Raw genomic sequence first — 19,824 nt, 5'->3', positions numbered from 1 at the left:
AAATATTCTGGCACTTTTCTAGATCTTTCAGTTATACAAGTCTAGGGCTGATCATGCCACACTTGTTTAACTTGCCCGTGAGGCTCACAGCAGTTTTCCCAGCTCTGTGGTCAATAATTTCAAATTTGCCAATGTACTCATGCTTCGTCATCACAGTGAGGAAATGGGACGATGACTTTGGTGCAGGGCCTCCTAAGAACCTGGCCTTCGCCTCCCCTTTCAGCAGTGTTAATGTTCTTGAGGGCATCTGTGGGACATTTGTTCACACTGTTACTGCAGCACGAAAAGATGGCAGAAAAGCTTTTTTCCCTTTTATTAATATTTGGTCTTGTTCTCCTTCCCTTTCTCATAACCGAATGCGTATTTCCCCTCCGTCATTTGAAAACTGCATACTGTTCACCAGCTGTTTTCCCCAGAACGAGACCTTGTGTATCAAGAATCCTTATTTCACAGTTATTATACACAATCTTAAAGATTTATGACTGTCCTCTTATTTTACACATGCATACACACGAAGCACTAAATACGGACTTTATCTGAATGGCTAAATGTTGGCCAAGACAGAAGCCAGTTGTAGTGGGAACTTCTAGGATAAAGATATAGTCTGAAGTTTTTGTTCTTTAAATAAAGCCTTCATGGGGCGCCTGGGAGGCTCAGTGGGCTAAAGCCTCTTGCCTTCAGCCCAGGTCATGATCCCAAGGTCCTGGGATCAAGCCCCGCATTGGGTTATCTGTTCAGTGGGGAGCCTGCTTCCCCCTCTCTCTGCCTGCCTCTCTGCCTATTTGTGATCTCTGTCTTTCAAATAAATAAAATCTTAAAAAAAAAAGGTCTTCATATTTTATTAAAAATTTTAGGTGTCCAAATTCAAAAGGTTAACAATATAGTACAATAATAATAATAATAATAATATCATCTAATAATAATATAATAATTTCTCCTGCATAGTCACTGCTGCACACTAGTAAAATGAGATGTTTCTTTTCTTTTCTTTTTTAAAGATTTAATTTATTTTATATATTTGACAGACAGAGATCACAAGTAGGCAGAGAGGCAGACAGAGAGAGAAGGAGGGAAGTGGGCTCCCCGCTGAGCAAAGAGCCCGACGTGGGGCTTGATCCGAAGAGCCTGAGATGACCCGAGCCAAAGGCAGAAGCTTAACCCACCCAGGCGCCCCGAGATGTTTATTTTCATTTGGGATTATGGAGGGGCAATGTGTTTTTGGCTCTCCTGTTGAAGTAGGGACTCCTATCAGTATTGTCTCCACATTTTTCCCTAATAGTAGCTCTGGAAGATGAAGACGTCCCTCCATCTCCCAGACATGAGGGTTTGACCAGAACATGGGATGGTATAAGCTCATTGACATAGTCTCATGAACTAAGCCCTGGTTTATCAGCCACAGTCATTCTCCAAGTATTTTCAGGAGTAAACTTCAGGTGTTGCCCTTACTCTAATTTTTCTTTCTGAGATTTCTGACTGCAATCGCTACTTCCTGCAGTCACTCGAGGAGAAACGAGGCATGTGGCAGCGCAACAGTGTGTTTTTCTTTCAAGATGAGAGAATCACTCTTGATTTCTATATGCATCTCAGATTTTCATATACGAACATGGATTTTGGTGTCTACCCTGAGGAGATGATACGTACGGTGTGAGGCACACCTGTATTCTCATGACACGTCACCTGGGTTACCCAGAACTTTCTGGGCCCGGCAGAAAGGCAGAAACCCGGGTGAATTCCTCATTGTTCCAGCAGGCTGTCAGCCCTCAAAGGCCTTCTGGATGTGTTTGTGCATCGCAGTGTCTGCTGTGTAAGATACAGAAAGAGCACAGTAGTTCAGGGGGAAAATATTTAGGAACACATTTTCCAGGAGGAACCAGGATTCAGTTTGGGTGACTCTTGATCATTTTTCATCTTCTGACGACTGAAAGTGGTAGTTAGTCTACAGTCATGGTTTTAACATGCATTTCGAATGTAATGTTAGTTTCCATCAACATAAAACTATAAGAACTGTCTTCCTAAAGGGCATTCGTGTAAGGCCCGTTATTTTCCAGCTTGATTAATGAAAACAAAATTTTTCTGTAATGCTTTCTTCCTACTCTGTATTAGTTTTCAGGACTGGATTGAAAGTGATTTATTGTGGATAGGGTTATACCTGCTCGTGGAATTTTTTTCTGTTCCTGGGTTTTTAAAGGCGGCAGAGTTGACTTTCTGATTTTAATTCATCTTCACAAATAGGACTTTTTCTTGAAATTTCTATGATTATTTCTTGAAATAATCATAGCCTGGGGGCGCTTGGGTGGGTCAGGTCATGATCTCAGGGTCCTGGGATCGAGTCCCACATCGGGCTTCCTGCTCAGTGGGGAGCCTGCTTCACTCTTTGCCTCCCCCTCTGCTTATGCTTTCTCTAATAAGTAAATAAATTAAGAACCTAAAAAAAAAGAAGTTGTATTTGACTGGAGCTTCATGTGGAGTGACAGACCAACAGAAAGACAAAGGGATATGAGACAGGAAGCAATGAAGGAAAACACAGAGGCGCACAGTACAGACAGATGTTCCTCAGCTTATGACGGCCTCGGCTTCTAATAAACCCATTGTTCAGCTGGAAATCTCTTTAGTTGAAAATGCATGGAAAACACCTAAGCGACTGAACATCAGAGCTTAGCCCCGCCAACCTTAAATGTGTTGAGAACACTTACAGTATTGCACAGTTGGGCAAAATCCTCTAACACAAAGCCTATTCCACAATAAAGTGTCTGGTATCTCATGTAACTTACTGAACACTGCACTGAAAGCCAGAATAGGACGGTTGACCCTTGTGATCACGTGGTTTGCCTGGGGGCTGTGCTCACTGCCCCTGCCCAGCATTACAAAAGAGGACCCTACTGTAGATCGCCAGCCTGGGAAAAGATCCAAACTAAATGCATATCACTTCTGCACTATTATAAAAAGTCAAAAAACCATAAACTGAACCAAGGTGAAGTCAGGGATCTTCTGTACCAGGTGTGTTAGGGAAGGTCAAGCGCTCCTCTCTGGCCAGGAACCATAGTGGTATGGGGGAAAGTTCCACAGTAGAAAGTTCTACAGCAGAGAACCACTAGGACTCAAGCACCAAGGGTCACAGGTTGCGCCAGGAAGACTGGATGCTCCTCTGTGGGCGATGAGAAGCCATGAGCGACTCAGAAAGGCTGCAGAGCTCTGGGCAGGTGGGACAGCTGAGGGCTGCAATGAAGAGGGACAGGTGGAGCTGGGAGACCAGGTGGGGAGAGCCCGCTACCCTCGAACAAAAGGCGACAAAGGTCTGGACTGGGATGACGGAGATGGTGGAAGGTAATGGGATATTCATGAAACAGAACATGGCTTTCCATGGAAATGAAATAAGAGAGGGAGGGAAAACCGAACATGACTTTAATTGCCATCAGTATAAAACGTGTTGAATTAAAATGAATTGGTATTTCTAGACCGATGATGACATCACAATAATGGAAGGAAACCAATTTTGATTTTGAACCTGGGTAAGGAGAAAGTATAGAAAAGAGAAAAGCAGAGGCTCTGGAGTCACACAAATGTCACCGTTGAGATTCGTCCCCACTCTTCATTCCCTTTCCCTGTAAACCCAGGCAAGCGACACCTGCCTCACAGCACTGGTAACAAATAGGGAAGAGCACACGCTCCCGGGTCAGACAGGACAGCCAGGGATCAGTGGCACATGAGGAGGTGACAGGTGGTCACTAAACTTAGCTCAGGTGCATACACAGCAGTTTACGTCACCTTGAGATGGCTCCTTCTGTGACCTCTCAAAGAAGGCGGCAGTGGTGAGGAACGAACTCCAGGAGCTTATTAGCATACATGATCTTCAGGCCGTCCGGATGAGACTCAACGATCTGCTCTACAATCACCTAGCAGAAGGAAGAGCGTTTTATTTTTATTTATTTATTTATTTGTTTCTTTGTGTTTTTGTTTGTTTTTAAAGCACCTACAAGAGAAGTATGAACTATACACTACAGAGAAAAGAATCGAGTAAACCTTAAAAATGCACTTCGTCCTTCCTCCTCCCCACTCAGTATGCTTTCTAAACAGGAGGTAAGTAACAATGGCACAAAAATCTAGGTCCAGGGATTTGGGAATACTGCTCCAACCCGGGGGGACACAGAGGCTGAGGGACAGAGACTGGCCTGAAGCTAAAACATCACACACACTCATCTGCTTCCCTTCTGAGCTTAAAAGCGAAATACTGTATCTGCAGACAACAGCTCTGTACCATCTTCACTCTGGCCTTATCCTCTACCGTCTCCAGAACAGGGAAAGGGCTGAGATGGAAAGTGATGGAAGAAAACACATCTTATTTTGCTTTAGTATTTTATTTTTTTGGTGAGGCTGAGTTGCAGGAGGTGAATGACAAGCATACAAACTTAAAATACAAACGTGCCCACAGTTCATTTAACGACACGGAAGCATAAAGTACTTCCCTAATTTAGCATATTAGATTCAGTTCAATGAAAAGGGCATAAATTAAATACCTAAAATATTTTCATTTAGTGACAAAGAATAATGTGATCTTTTTCACCCCCACAGAGAGAGCTATGAACTATAATAGGATACATACAAAGAACTGACAGATCATTTTCTTTTAGTAGTCCTAATGAAGCTGAGAAGATTACTGAAATTAATCCTTCAATTTCACTTCTATCACTGGGATACTGTCCCGTTTTAAAACTGGAAGCCTTTCATCCTGAAGTCATGGTGGGTAGCTTTATACTTACCGGACAGAAAGAACACTCGCACTGGCAGGTGACTGGAAGAAAGCCCTCAAACACTGAGACTGGCTTCATGACTTCTGTCAGCCTAAACTAGATGAAACCGACGCTGATTGCTGGCGGCCTCACACGGTGCAGCCCATACTCCGGCCGCTCAGAGGCAAGATACACTGACTCCCTGTATTTAACTGTATCCTCATAGGTCAAGAACACTGGGTAACCAAGTTCTGGACTTAAGGTACTACCCTGCTAACTCGCCCTTAAAAGCCCTTTATCTTTGAATATTCCCTCCCTCCCACCTTCCTAGCCTGGCAAACTCCCCCATGGTCTTCAAGACTTAGGCCACATCAATTCTGCGAAGATGCCTCCCCTCACGGACTTTCCCTGAGCACAGAGCTGTCTTCCACCTCCTCCAGTGGGCATGGGCGCCTTGGTGGGGTCACGCTTTTCGGCAACTTCATTGACGTATAACTTAGGGAAATGGAAATTGACCTGAAAATGTTCTGATCCGTACCTTCTTCCTAGGCAAGTCCCTCACCCCTACTAAATTAAGATGATCCCTGAGCTATGGCATCACTGGAAGAGACCAGAGCGCATGCCTGATTCCTGGCATGCTGATGGGCACCAAGCGGGACCAACCTTTTCTTACAACCAGAAGAGCAGGAACTAGGAGCATCTTCAAGGAAGAGCCCTGAGCTCTCTCGCACCCAGTCAAGAAACGAAGCCAGATTAGATGCTCTGTGTTTGCGGAATGAGGTGCATGGGGCACAAACCTCATCCATGTACGGTTTCACCAGTACTTGACCGACTAACGCCTCTGCATCCCGTGTCTTGTCAATTGTAGCGTAAGTCCGGAGGCAGTGCCATATGATGTCCACATTGGAAGTCTGAAGCCCTTCTAGCAGCAGGCCTCCCAGGGACTGCTGCAGCATGGCCGTAATGTGGGCTATACGCTGCAAGAACAGAGAGACCAGGAAAGAAGGTCCAGGCACAACAGTTTCTAAAAGCTCAAATATATGTGTATAATTCATATACATATGTGTTATACATATAAAGCGAGCCTCTAATTCTACCAGAATATATGTAAGATTAAAATCCCAACATTTCCTAGAGAATAAGAATCAATCTCTTCTCCCCATGATCGCTTTCTTTCTTTCTTTCTTTCTCTCTTTCTTTTTTTTGTTTAAGGTTTTTATTTATTTATTTGTCGAGAGAGAGCACAAGCACACAAGGAGGCACAGGCAGAAAGAGAAGCAGGCTTCCTGCCAAGCAAGGAGCCCAAGGTGGGACTCAATCCCAGGACCCTGGGATCATGACCTAAGACAGAGGCAGTGGCTTAACTGACTGAGCCACTGAGGCGTCCCCTCCCTATGATTTCTTTGAAAGTAAGTCGGCTTCATCAAAGTGAAGTTTAGACAATTACTGAACGACAAAAAGTTATTTGCCTCTTAAGCTACGGAGTAAATCTGACAAACGTGCATTTAAACCCAGTCAAAGGCTTTGGATAAATGAACTCTGACTACATCATATGATGTGTCAAGTTACATGAAATTCAGAATTAATTTTACTTGCACAGTTTGGAGACTACGCTTGTGTCTTTACACAAAATCTATCTAGCGTGACATAATGGAAGCAGGGTCCCAAGCAAGAGACACTGAAAAAAAATTCAAAGCTAGCTTCAAAATCCTGTAGAGTAGCAATTATCAGGGGGCAATGCTAGGTCAAACCAAAATCATCCAGGAAATTCGCAAACAGCAAATTGAAAATCGAAACCAACACTTACTGGTCTTACTTTGTCCAGAAGAGGCAGGCCTTTGCTCTGAACAGCATGAAACTGTAACTGGTTAAATTCTGTGGCAATTCTCTCCAAAATCTCTCTAGTCCAGAGAGGGCTAGTAGAGACAATTAGAGAAGTGTAATTCCCAAAGTTAAAACCTGCCACCCCCACCGCCCCCCATGCCACCTGCACCTGCATGCCATCAATTTTCAGGACAAACTGTCTGTGCAGCAGGCCCCAGGTGCGAGGGGTGAGGAGCGGGGAGGTCGTAGAAGCCACTGACTCAGCCTGGCCCAGGCCACAGGGCCCAGGCAAGGGGATGGAGCTATTTTAGGTCAGTGTGGGTACAACTGCATGTTTCCACCACGTTCCTCGGGCTCTCCCATTCGTGCCCTTCTTCTCCCTTCTTTTCCCATTCTCTAACCCCTCCTGTCTCTTTCCCTGTCCTACCGTTCATACCTGCATCCCCCTCTTCTTCTCCGCCTGCCTCATTCTCCCTCCCAAGTACCTCCCCAGTACTAACTACTGCTGTCTCCTCAATCAGCTAAAACTGACCGCCTAGCAGCAACCTGGGAAATCGCTCAGAGCAGTGGACTCCAAGTTTACATTTACCCAACGGCAGAAAGAGCAAGCTCGGTGCTCCGGGAGCTGGTGAGAAATCACTCGCAGTGCATCTGCCATCAAGTGGACTGGATACACTTCCCTCTTGCCCCCCACATTAGAAAGCGTCAACCCCATTCAAAAAGAAGCTGAACAGTGAAAGAAAAAAAACAAAACAAAACACAACAAAGGCCCCAAAGCCCCTGCTGGGCTCTATGAGGCATCCCACATCTGAGGATGGGCAGTCAGGTAGTGAGGAAACACACTGTAAGGAAACCCAAAATGTCTGGAGACCTGCCACGGTGTGCCCCGTCCCAGAGCATCAGAACTGTTGTGGAGGGAAGGCAAGCGCTCGGCAGGACCAACGCCGAAGCCTAATCCCAACGTCTACTGATTGATCCCATGCGCATTTCCTATTTATCCTTATCTCAGCATTTCTGGGCCTGGCAGAGCATGATGGATTTACCGTGCGCTGACGCTGCTCTGGCTTTCCTGACTCTAGAGCTCAGAGCTGCTCTTCTGGAGAAAAAAGTCCTCCAAGGTAATTCTGAGCAAGAAAGCGCACAATGTCTGTTTATCAAGGACAGTGTTGCAAAGGGACAGGATTGTAGACACAGAGCTCACCGAGGTGTTTCTATCCGAGGAGCACAGCAGCAACAGCAAAGACGGGAAGAACACTGGAGGGCCAGCTCCCCAGGGGCCGAACGTGGACATGGCTGGAGGGGCTGCAGGCGCTGCCAAGGGCCGCAGCGAAGCAGAGCCGCTGGAGACACACGGGCTGCAGAAGGGCCGCATACAGACTGTCTGCTAAGTGTGGACGAACGGGGGCAGAAGCACGAGTGCTACGGGCCAGAGACACAAGCACAGTGGAGGCTGACCACTTAGTTGAATGCCTTGATGTGAAAGGGGGCAGACACCTAGGACCAGAGAATCGCTTCCTTTGGGATGTGTCCGTTCTTAATGTCCATCATGAGACATGTGGAGCATATGGTCTCTCAAGTTCCTTCCAAATCTAAAACCTTAATTCCTAAAATTTAGAAACCTAACTCCGCCTGCAGGGGGAGGGACTGTTAGCCTCACACAACAGAGCACGCAGGGCACCAGGCGAACTTGACGCAGGCAGCCCAGCTGGCATGTGCAGGACCAGCCCGGGCTACTCCCACTGCAGCACTGTGCGTCTCACGGTGCTGACAGGACCTAACTACTCATTTTCTGAGTCACTCATCTACCCTGGCTGACTGAAAATTCACACCAGGAAGGGAACAAGACAATCACAGTATAACAAAGAGAGCCATCATCTTTTTCCTATTTCATTAGCTTTTTCTTTCCTGTTTGTAAATTTCAACTGGATGTGTCCTATACTGTTTCATAATAATATAATGCTGGTGCAAAATACATCAATGGTAATACTCTGGGCATGTCTAGGAAAAAAAAAATGAGATGGAGAAAAACCAAGATGAATGGTAGGTATGCCTTAAAGATCAACAGGACTTTGCTAGTCCTCAGGGAAGGTGATTCCAAATATACTTTTCCACTGCAAGCATAAGGACGTGTTGGAACTGTGGTCTATAACCAAAGGGTTTATAGGAACGTGTTATAGATTTCACCATTTCATGCTCTCCACTCTCCTGGAGCTACATTCTAGCCACAAACCTGGATTTTCTTCTTGTTCATAAATGAATTCTAACTAAGCCGTCCCAGCCTAATTAGACTGGATGTGAAGTATTAATTTATGTGCTACTTAGTTAAAAAAAATGCTTACCTGCTTGCTTCTAGTGCAGAGGTTTCTTTAGAACTTTGTGAATTTAAGATTTTTTCAATCTTTTCAACTGATCAAATAACTTGTATAAGCCTCAACACACACATCAATAAAAATAAAAATTAAGCAAACAAAAAACGTCACCATCTTTACTCTTAATCATCTTTATTTCCCATGCTAAATGCAGGAAAATATAAGACCAAAAGTTAACTTCAAATATATAGGGCATGCTATATTTTGAATATTTCTATGAAACACAGAATTCTCAAGAATTCAAATCTTAGTTCTAGAATAAGCATACTTCCATATTCTATTGCAAGTTTATAGAGAAAAAAAAAAAAACCTGACTTTGCTTTCTCATATTCTATACTCTTATTTCTTCTTTTCCCCATCCTGAATCTTTCTATGGGCATTTCTTTCCTATTTTTTTTTAAAAAGACTTGTTTATTTGAGAGAGAGGGAAACTGCATGTGCACATGCAGGGGAGGGGCAGAGGGAGAGAGAGAATCTCAAGCAGATATCCTGCTGAGCACAGAGCTCAATGCAGGGCTCAATCTCATGACCCTGAGATCATGACCTGAGCCAAAATCAAGAGTCGGACGTTTAACCAACTGAGCCACCAGGCACCCCTCCATTTGTTTTCTTATGGCCCTTTATTCATGTTTTAACTTTGGCTTCCGATCATACTGACCCTCTCAGTTTACATGTGCATATACCTATATACCCAAGCACCAAATCATTAAAGACCTTTTACACTACAAATATTATCAAAGAGGTTGAGGAACATTATGAAAACTCTCATCCTAAAAGAACAAAAAATACAAAGTCATCCATTCAATAAATAGTTACTGAACACCGCTGGGAGCTCGACATTCATTCCGACGGGGGGTGGGGGAGGAGGGGGGACACGAGAAAATAAAGCAAGAAATACACCCTGCTCTCATAAAGCTTACTGTTTTGTCTGGAAGCGCATGACAAGCATTCTTTGGATAAAAGCTGTGAGGAGATCCAGAGGCGAATTAAATAGAAGGTCCCTCAAACAGGCTTTCTCCCCACTGAGATTTTAACAAATATGCTAATAATACACATAGAAAACATTGTACAGAGCAGCAGGCGAGAGTCAGAAGCCCAGACTCCCAATGCCCGCTGTGCCCCTACATCGTTATGATCATGAATGACATCGGGGACACTTGAAACTGGAGATAGCACAAAGGGGCACACTCCCGGGGTGAGTCCTCAGATGTACAGAGCCGTTGCCTGTCTCACACACCTGAAACTAAGCCAACACCACATGCTAACTACTGGGAATCGAAAAAATTAAAGTGAACACCAGAACATAAAGAACACAGGATCAGAAAATAACAACAAACCTATGGCAGAATCCTGAGTTTGCTTTGGAAAGCCCACTTCTCCCCTAGTCTCTAATATAGGCCTATTTTCTTTACAGGGCCGCTGACAATTTATACAGTCGTTAACTGTCAAGCGCTGCACCGACAACAGTTATCACTGTTTCTTGTTCTGGAAAAAGTGGGTGATCTTGAGATCGTGTGGGTACCTCTAAAATTCTGTCTTATTATTTCAGGTAGATAAGGTGACATAATGCATAAAATGCACATGCGTGAGAGCTTTGAAAAAAAGCTGAATAGTGCTGACAAGTTCGCAGAGACAAGAGGAGAGGGCTTCAACTGGCATGCAGCATAAGAAAACTACTGGAGGGTACGTTTTTCTTCCTTATGTCCTCTTGTTTACACATTCGTTCATCTACTGCCCGAATTCCTTAACTGAGAGATGACCTGAGACTCTTTAAAAGAATAATAAAGAAAACGTATTACAGACATTGTTTTGTCACATTATCAAGTTCCTACATCTCATTCAATTCCACAGAACTTAATACCTGTGCACCAGTACTATGCAGATATTGACAAAAAAAAAAAAGATATACCAGACACAGTTACTGTTGAGGGGACTCATGATCTGGGGGCATAATGACACGAAGGCAGGGTCGCATGGCCAGAAGAAGAATGACACATATACAGTGAAAGTTATGGGGATGAGGGGGCTTAGAATGGAGAACAGATAATATGAAGCAAAGTACAGGAGAGTCTGGAAATGCGACGGGGCTCGAATTGGACTCTGAAAGCCATGTGTACACAGATGCCATGTGGGGAGGGGATGGGGAGCAGATATAAGTGCAGACACACTCAGGGGCAGGGGCAGACAGGCACACAGCCATGTGCACTGCAGGCTTCCTTCTGGAGAGAAGCAGAAATAGGAATGGAGGGCCAACTTCACTGAGATGAGGTCTTTAGATTCTGCATATTTTGGAGAACGGGAGAATGTCAAAGCACTGATGCATGATGATGAAATGTGGGTATGGAAATACCAGGAATCAAGAATGAAGAACAGAAGACCAGAAAAAGGCAGAGCGCAGAGGTGGAGAAACATGTCCAGAAGCTAATGAATAAAGAGATAATTAGGAAATAGGGCCAAAACAAAGGTTAACAGAAACAACTAGAATGAAGTAGGCATATCACAAAAATTCCACAGGAAGGTGAATTAATTCACTCCATCAACATTATGAAACACCTCCTGGACGTCAGTATTGTGGCACCTCACAGGGATACAATGAAGACAGATATAGTCGTATCCCTCAGTGGTCTGAGAATCTCACAGAACAGCTTCAGAGTTGGGACCACAAAGGCAGGTCAGGCCTGTGGCTGAGCAGGACCAAAGTGGCCATAAAGACAGGCCATGGAAAAGGGAGGGGATACGGTGATGGCAGGGGGTGAGGCGGGACGGGAGCCTGTGTGAGTAGAGCAAATCTGCCTCCGGGGAGGGGGTTCTAGAGAAGAGTGGGAGGCCAAAGGAAGGCTAGGCTTGGGAAACAACACCACTATGAGGCCCTGGGAGGAAGAGGCACACCAAGGAGGCAGTGGGAGAGCCCCACAGCGGCTGGTGTGGAATCCAACAGCGGACCACGAAAATCCCTTCCATTCCAAGGAAAAGTACCTTTAACAAGATTTTGTAAAATTCAAATGAGACATAAACCATGGAAAGTATTGGCTACCTCAAGGCACAACTCAAGATTTTTACCTCTTTCACGAACTCTTTCCTGCCTGCCCCTCCCCTAGGCTTCTCAGCACTGATATTTCCGTTACTCTGCATTTTTCTTGGTTCTAACCATGTATTGTGTCTTCCCTTAAATTATGGTCTCCTTATATTCTCTCTAGGATGCAGGCACTGTCTTAGGGGAGGGATGCACGAGGCCACTCAAGCTAGAGGAGACACACAAGGAAGGATGGTGTCGTTTATGACAAGTTTACGACAGGGCATCAGAACGGACAGAGGCCGGAAGTCAGGGCACCAGACACAGACGGGGGGGGGGGGAGACAGGGCAGCACAGATTTCTGTTAGAAGTGATGCCACAACTCCTCCTCCACTGTTCACCCAGGTGGAGTTCCTATTCCCAATGGCTTAGAGGTGGGGAGTCCCATTCCCACAACAGAGATTTTTCTGAGAGAACATGCAAATGTAACATTTATTAAGTATTACATTTTATTTATATTATCCTTCAGTTCCATTAGGGATTACACAGTTTTTGTAGATCAGCCCAGGAACCTAACCACATGTAGATTACGTGGGGGGGGGGGGATATTTACAAGATTACAAACTGTTAAAATACAAGTCATTCGTAAGTTAGAAACCACTTACATATGACCAAAGTGGCATTAATACGTTGAATTTGGAAATACGCTTCTTCTCCCCTGACATTTTAAGGTTGTCTACTCTGAGAATATGTCTTCTTCAAATCGAACATTTTTTTTAGGTTTTTAGCATATGCAAAAACAAGATCATTTACAACTCTTCTGAAGGTGAATATTATAATCATGAACCGTTAAAATACAACCACCAGTACCACCAAACTAACAGATGAATAGAATTCTTAGAGAAAAGCCGACGAGGACAACAGGCGTCACAGCAGACTGTTTTCATTAATTTGGGACTTACCAGAACTTCTCGTAACTGTCCCAAAGGCACAGAAAGTTGATTGAGGGCTTTGTCCATGCCAACCTAAAGCAAAACCAGGTTGGCACAAACACATCACGATAAGGAGTAATAATGACGTATCTATTTAACAATCAAAGCAGTACCAGATTTAAATTATTTTTTTTGGCCCAACCGTATTTTGCTATATAACTAGCTAAACAACAGAAGTGTTATTTGGCCATTAATGTTCTTCATAGAATATGAAAAAAATCTGTTGAAATACATGAAACTATAAAAATAAGGGAAGTCATGAGAAACGAAAGTTTCCTTAAGAACAATTTGCCTTTAGATGACATTTTAAATGAATGTGAAAAATTTTCACAGAAGGTGATGATACTCAGCCAGCTGATGTGAAAGTCTGACGGGCTACGTTTCTCTTAAACATTATTATAAGCCTTGAGAAAAATAGAAATTAAACAGAAGTAAAATTTTCTAGGTTTTTAATCCTATTGGGATATTTATCTTAGTGGTATATTTCCCAAAAGCAAATGTGCATCATTAATTTTAATGCTTCTTGAAATTCCCACGGAGCTGCAACTTTCTGTGCTTCTCTGGACAAACAGATTTAAAACAAAATGAAGCATCAACAAGGAGACTTTTCTGCCAAGTAACAAAATCCAACATTTCTAAACGGCTTTTACAAACAATTGATAAGCTCACTGCAAATCATTCTTATATTGTTATAAAACCAAACTTTTAAAATATCAATATTGGCCAATGTTCCCTCAACCTAGCTCTGGCTAACATATACCTGGGAGTAAATTAAACATTGCAAGAGTGGTGGACATTTGCTCCTACAAATTAGTCTAAATCAAGGAAGACTTCAGGGTAATCACTTAGCAACTAATAAAACAACCCCTTGGGTATTATCATCCTTTACTTTTCACTGTTGACTAATGAATTTGAAACATAATCTAACTAGAGCAACCTTAAATGAATAAAAACTAAAACAAACAAAAAAATATATTCCAAAAAGTTTAGTTCTTTTATTAATGAAATTGGTAATTTCTTCAAGTTTCTGGTGGGGTTGGTGGGGTAATCAACTAAAAGGTTTCTAAAAACTCTGCCCTTTTAATAAATATGAAGGAGAGAGAAAGTGTGTGTGTGTGTGTGTGTGTGTGTGTGTTTGTAGGACTTGTGAATTTCAGGTTTACCAAGTTTGTGGAAAGGTTGACAAAATCTGCATAATCCTTGTTGATGAGCTCCACCATGGCTATTTTAAGAAGTTTATAGTAGAGTTCCAGATCTCCTCTTAGTTCCTCCAGCTGGACATGCTTCCTATAGTCAGACACAAAGTGATCGACGTCAAAATCTTCCTGAAAATCAAACCAGAAAGAAAAAAATGATTGCAATGATACCACATTTTACATAGAAAAATAAGATCAGAGAAAGAATAAGAGGACGTTTACTGCAGGGGAACACACACAGGGACATCAGGGGGTCTGCTCACTTCCTAAGATTATGGGAAAGGGGGCCCCTCACCAAGACCATTCTCTCCTGTTGCCTAACTCTACAGGTATTTTATTTCTTTTAATTATACATTTCAAAGAGGCTCTTCTTAAAATAGAAACAGCTTTTTCTTCTTAATTTTAAAAGTAACAAATGTTCACTGTCAAACTTTCAACCAACCAAGAAATACTTATGTAAGAGAGAAAAAAAAAAATCACCCACTCTCTAATGCTCTGCAGTTAAGCACTGTTAATGTTTATTTTTCTTCACTATTTAGCACAGCGATTCACATTCTTCCAGACTTTGTTTTGGTCTTTCCCTTTACTTTTTTTTTTTTAAGATTTTATTTATTTGAGAGAGAGAGACTGAGAGAACAAGTGGGAGAAGGGGCAGAGGGAGAAGCCGGCTCTCTGCTGAGCTGGGAGCCTGATGCCAGGGTTCATTCCAAGACCCTGAAATCAAGACCTCAACCGAAGGCAGACGCTTAACTGACTGAGCCACCCAGGTGCCCTAGTCTTTCTCTTTAAAACATAAATTACTTTTGGGGTGCCTGGCTGGTTCAGTGGGTTAAGGCCTCTGTCTTTAGCTCAGGTCATGATCCCAGGGTTATGGGTTCAAACCCCGCATTGGGCTTTCTACTCAGCAGGGAGCCTGCTTCCCTGTCTCTCTCTCTGCCTGCCTCTCTGCCTACTTGTGATCTCTGACAAATAAGTAAATAATTTTTAAAAAAATAAATATCAATTACTTTTTAAAGAAACTGACATATAATGGACACATGTTAGTTTCAGGCGTACAACATAAAAATTCCATATTTTTATCTGTTGTGAAATGATCACCCTAAGACTAGTTAACATCCATCACCAAACATACACATTTTTTTCTTGTGCTAAGAACTCTTAAGCTTTAGCAACTTTAAATATATAATAATATAGGGCACCTGGGTAGCTCAGTGAGTTAAGGCCTCTGCCTTTGGCTCAGGTCATGATTCCAGGGTCCTGGGATCGAGCCCCACATCAGGTTCTCTCCTCAGCAGGGAGCCTGTTTCCTCCTCTCTCTCTGCCTGCCTCTCTTCCTACTTGTGATCTCTGTCAAATAAATAAATAAAATCTTAAAATATACATATATATATATATATATATATATATATATATATATAATATACTATGCAGCCATCAAAAGAAATGAAATCTTGCCATGTGCAGTGATGTGGATGGAACTAGAGAGTATGCTGAGTGAAATAATCAGAGAAAGATAATTATCAGACCATCTCCCTGATATGAGGAATTTGAGAGGCACAGTGGGAGGTGTGGGGGTAGGGAAGGAAAAAAAATGAAACAAGATTGGATTGGGAGGGGGGCACCTGGGTGGCTCAGTGGGTTAAAGCCTCTGCCTTTGGCTCAGGTCATGATCCCAGGGTCCTGGGATGGAGCCCCACATCAGGCTCTCTGCTCAGCGGGGAGCCTGCTTCCTCCTCTCTCTCTGCCTGCCTCTATGCCTACTTGTGATCTCTGTCTGTCCAATAAATAAATAAAATCTTTAAAAAAAAAGATTGGATTGGGAGGGAGACAAACCATAAGAGACTCTTAATCTCACAAAACAAACTGAGGGTTGCTGGGGGGAGGGGTGTAGGGAGAGCGTGGTGGGGTTGTGGACATTGGGGAAGGTATGTACTATGGTGAGTGCTGGGAAGTGTGTAAGCCTGACAATCCACAGACCTGTAACCCTGGGGCTAATAATACATATTTCTAATAAAAAATAATAAAATAAATATACAATAATACACAGTATTATTTACTACAGTCACTATGATGTACATTACATCCCCAGGGCTTATATTATTAACTGGAAGTTTATACCACTGGACCCTTCATCTATTTCCTCCACAACCTCGCCTCTGGCAACCACCAATCTGTTCTCTATGACTTCATTTTGTTTTGTTTTTTAGATTCCACATGTGAGGGAGATCATACAGTATTTCTCTTTCTCTGTCTGACTTATTTCACTCAGCACAATATCCTCAAGGTCCATCCATGTTGTTGCAAATGGCAAGACTTCCTTCTTTTTATGGTTGAGTAATATTCCATCGTATACACACACATTTTCTTTATCCATTCACCCCGTTGGTGGACACTTTAGTTATTTCCAAGTCTTGGTTGTTGTAAATACTGTGATACTCACTACTGTGAGTGTGAGTCTTGCTGGCCGCTAGAGCCAGGTGATCTAGAGGTATACCCTGGGTAGCAACTGCAAACCTCGGGGCATCATACGAGCATTCAAGCTCCTTTCCAGGAGATACCAGAAAGCAGAAGCGAGGCAGAGGGACAGCGCAAAGATGGTACCCATCAGCTCCATCTTTGGAGAATACCTTACTAGGCTCCTAGATCCATGTTAAATGAGATGCCTGCCCCTCAGGGCTTTAAGATAAGCAAATGGGCCTCTTTCACAGAAATCTGAACGCATTTCAGTCTGCTGCTTCTGTGCTGAGTTCCAGGGTGGGTCAGTCTACTCGCGCGACTGCTTTAAGAACTCTTTCTCAGTTTGCTATAGCCTTGTGGGTCTCATGGGTGCAAGCTCTGATGGCTTTCAAAGCTGGATGTTTTGGAGTCTTGTCTCTTAGATGTACATCTTGAAAGTTGGGGTGCCAGAAGTGGGGCTCAAAGCCTTTACTCCTCAGGGAGAAGCCTGGGGTTGTGAGTACCCTCTCAATTCCAGGTCGCTGTACCAGGGGTGGGGTTTATGGCAAGAGTGATTCTTAATTCAACATAGGTTTTTTTCCTTACTCACCTAATGTGTAGGAGTCACTCAGCTAGTTGTAGGGTTTTTTCCACAGGAAATTTTTCCATATGGAGCTATAGATTCAGTGTGTATTTCATAGAAGAGATGAGTTCAAGATCCTCCTATGCCACCATCTTGAATGGAAACCCCAGACCTTCTCTATGTATGTGTGTAAACATACACACACACACAAATATTCATGCTCTTCTAAACTATTTCCCATCTACGGGCACCTGGGTGGCTCAGTGGGTTAAGCCTCTGCCTTCGGCTCAGGTCATATCTCAGGGCCCTGAGATTAAGCCTCACATCAGGCTCTCTGCTCCGCCGGGAGCCTACTTTTCCCCTACTTTTCCCCCTCTCTCTGCCTGACCTCTCTCTCTCTCTGTCAAATAAATAAATAAAATCTTAAAAAAAATTAAAAAATAAAAAATAAAAAACCATTCTATTAAAAAAAATTTCCCATCTAAAAATATAACTTGAATGTCTTTACGTAAAACACATACATTTCTATTAATATTTTATGTGCATGCTGAGTGTCCCATTGAACAGATGTTCCAAATCTTTCATAACCTATTTCCAAGTATTGGTCTCACAGGATTAGCTATCCTGTGTTTCCCCTTTACAATACTGTGATACCCCGGTAGGCTTATATGCTTAGAGGCAATAAATTACTATCTACTTCCCCTGTGACTCTGCTACTCCATGACCTGTTTAGTCAGCAAGAATCAAATGTGATGATTCCCAAACTAGTTAAGGACACCTACACTTACTTCGTAATTATATAGCTTCATTAAACACTATGTAAACCAACATAATATGACTGCAAAAAAAAATCACTATTCTTTTGAAAACTAACAGAGCTATTTTGGAAAGATTTGATACAAAGAAATCAATAAGAAAATTTTTGCTAAGTTAGGTATGGGTGAGATGACCACGTACCAGGCAGGAAGGGAGTGATCACAGGATTCTCACTCAATTCAGTTAAAGAAACTGAAACTGAATGCAAAAAAAGACAACATAGAAAGCTTTTTTTAAAAAGATTCTTTTTATTTATTTGAGACACAGACAGACAGTATGAGCAGGGAAAGGGGCAATGGGAGAAGGAGATTCCCTGCTGAACAGGGAGCCCAATGCGGGACTCTATCCCAGGACCCTGAGGTCATGACCTGAACCGAAGGTAGATGCCTAACCTATTAAGCGACCCAAGTGCTGTGATAACTCAGAAATCTAATCTGCAGGCCAGTTTCCAAAGAAAAGATCTGGCACTGTTTCAATGGAGAATAAATGTACATATATTTTTTCCAAATAAAATGCTAAAAACTGTATATACCATTCCCTAAGAGTACTTGTTTAAACTGACTTTCTTAGTTAATCAACCAAAGACTGACCCTGCTAGTGTCAGAGAGAAGGACTTCATACCAAACCGTAATTTCACAGTCATCTACAGAAAGCCACCTGCTTCTTACACTGGTGACCAAATTAGCCTGGACCTTTCTCTCCTGAGACCATCTCAGACCTTACATCATAGTTAGGTAGTACATCACGGAAGGGGGTCTTGGTTCATAATCCTGGCCATCCTACTCACCAACTGTATACCTTTAGGTCGATCACTTTCCCTGCCTCAGTTACACATTGTTGAAGTTCTTGAACTTCATGATGGCATTCTAAATTGTATAACTGGGGTGCCTATGTGGCTCAGTTGGTTAAGCATCTGCCTTTGGCTCAGGTCATGATCCCAGTCTCTTGGGTTTGAGTTCCACATCAGGCGCTCTGCTGAGCAAGGAGCCTGCTTCTCCCTCTGTCCCTTCCTCCTGCTCCCGCACTCTCTCACTCTCAAATAAAATCTTAAATAAATAAATAAATAAATAAATCATATAACTTAGCCTCAGTGAACAAATGCTATTAGGTAATATTAGTACTCAACTCACCATTTATGCATTTGTTCTCAGATAAACAAAAGTTGCATAACACATGACTAAATAACTCAGAACATCTGTGAATACTGGGTTAGGCAGCGTTTGCTGTGAAAAGCAAACCCAAACTCACAGTGCCATAATAGAGACCCATTTCACTTAACCAAGAATGGTTTTACTACTTTAGGAATGGTTTTACTTTATAGTGTAGATTTCCCAAGTATTCAAAAAGAAAGTATTTACAACCCATACATTTATGGTCAACTGATTTTTCACAAGGATGCCAAGACCATTTAATGGGGGGAAAAACAGTCTTTTTGAGTGCCTACTACTGGGACAAATGAATATCTACATGCAAAAGGATGAACTTGGAACAGCAACGTCACACATACACAAAAATATAACTCAAAATGGATCAAAGATTTAAATGTAAGAGTAAAAACTGTAACACTCAGAGAAAACAGGTGAAAATCTGTATGACTTGGGATCGGGCAAAGCTTTTTTAGACATGATACACAAAGCAATAAGAAATATTAGATAAGCTGAACTTGATCAAAATAAAAACTTTCGTGTGTCAAAGGACACTACGGAGAACGTGAAAAGACAACCCACAGAATGGGAGAGAGTATCTGCAAATCATTTGTCTGACAAGGACCTAATAACCAGAATATGCAAATATACTCTTAGAACTCAACAACAAAAAGACAAATAACCTAATTTAAAAACAAGCCAAAGACTTTTGAATAGACATTT

At 42.6% G+C, this 19,824-nt stretch overlaps 1 protein-coding gene across 6 annotated transcripts in view; it reads right to left on the bottom strand.

Moving 5' to 3' along the window:
* Window positions 1-3,749: 3,749 nt before the first annotated feature.
* The window catches only part of LOC131821545 (conserved oligomeric Golgi complex subunit 2-like), a 41,399-nt gene continuing 25,324 nt past the window's right edge, over window positions 3,750-19,824 (bottom strand). The window contains exons 2-5 of one of the 6 annotated variants that reach the window (XM_059157725.1): window positions 14,089-14,250; window positions 12,896-12,958; window positions 5,525-5,704; window positions 3,750-3,893 (exon numbers count right to left, since the gene is read on the bottom strand). In XM_059157725.1, the coding sequence (XP_059013708.1) occupies window positions 3,792-3,893; window positions 5,525-5,704; window positions 12,896-12,958; window positions 14,089-14,250 (507 nt within the window). In that variant the 3' untranslated portion in view covers window positions 3,750-3,791. Of the gene's footprint in view, window positions 3,894-4,429; window positions 5,705-6,534; window positions 6,950-7,752; window positions 8,430-8,890; window positions 8,998-12,895; window positions 12,959-14,088; window positions 14,251-19,824 lie in introns of those variants that run through there. The other 5 variants (XM_059157723.1, XM_059157721.1, XM_059157727.1 and 2 more) reach the window with 5 other exon arrangements.

This window comes from Mustela lutreola, chromosome X (genome assembly GCF_030435805.1).
Source record: "Mustela lutreola isolate mMusLut2 chromosome X, mMusLut2.pri, whole genome shotgun sequence".
Taxonomy (NCBI): Eukaryota; Metazoa; Chordata; class Mammalia; order Carnivora; family Mustelidae; genus Mustela; species Mustela lutreola.
The sequence above is the reverse complement of the archived record's forward strand: the minus strand, read 5'-3'. Positions and strand labels throughout refer to the sequence as shown.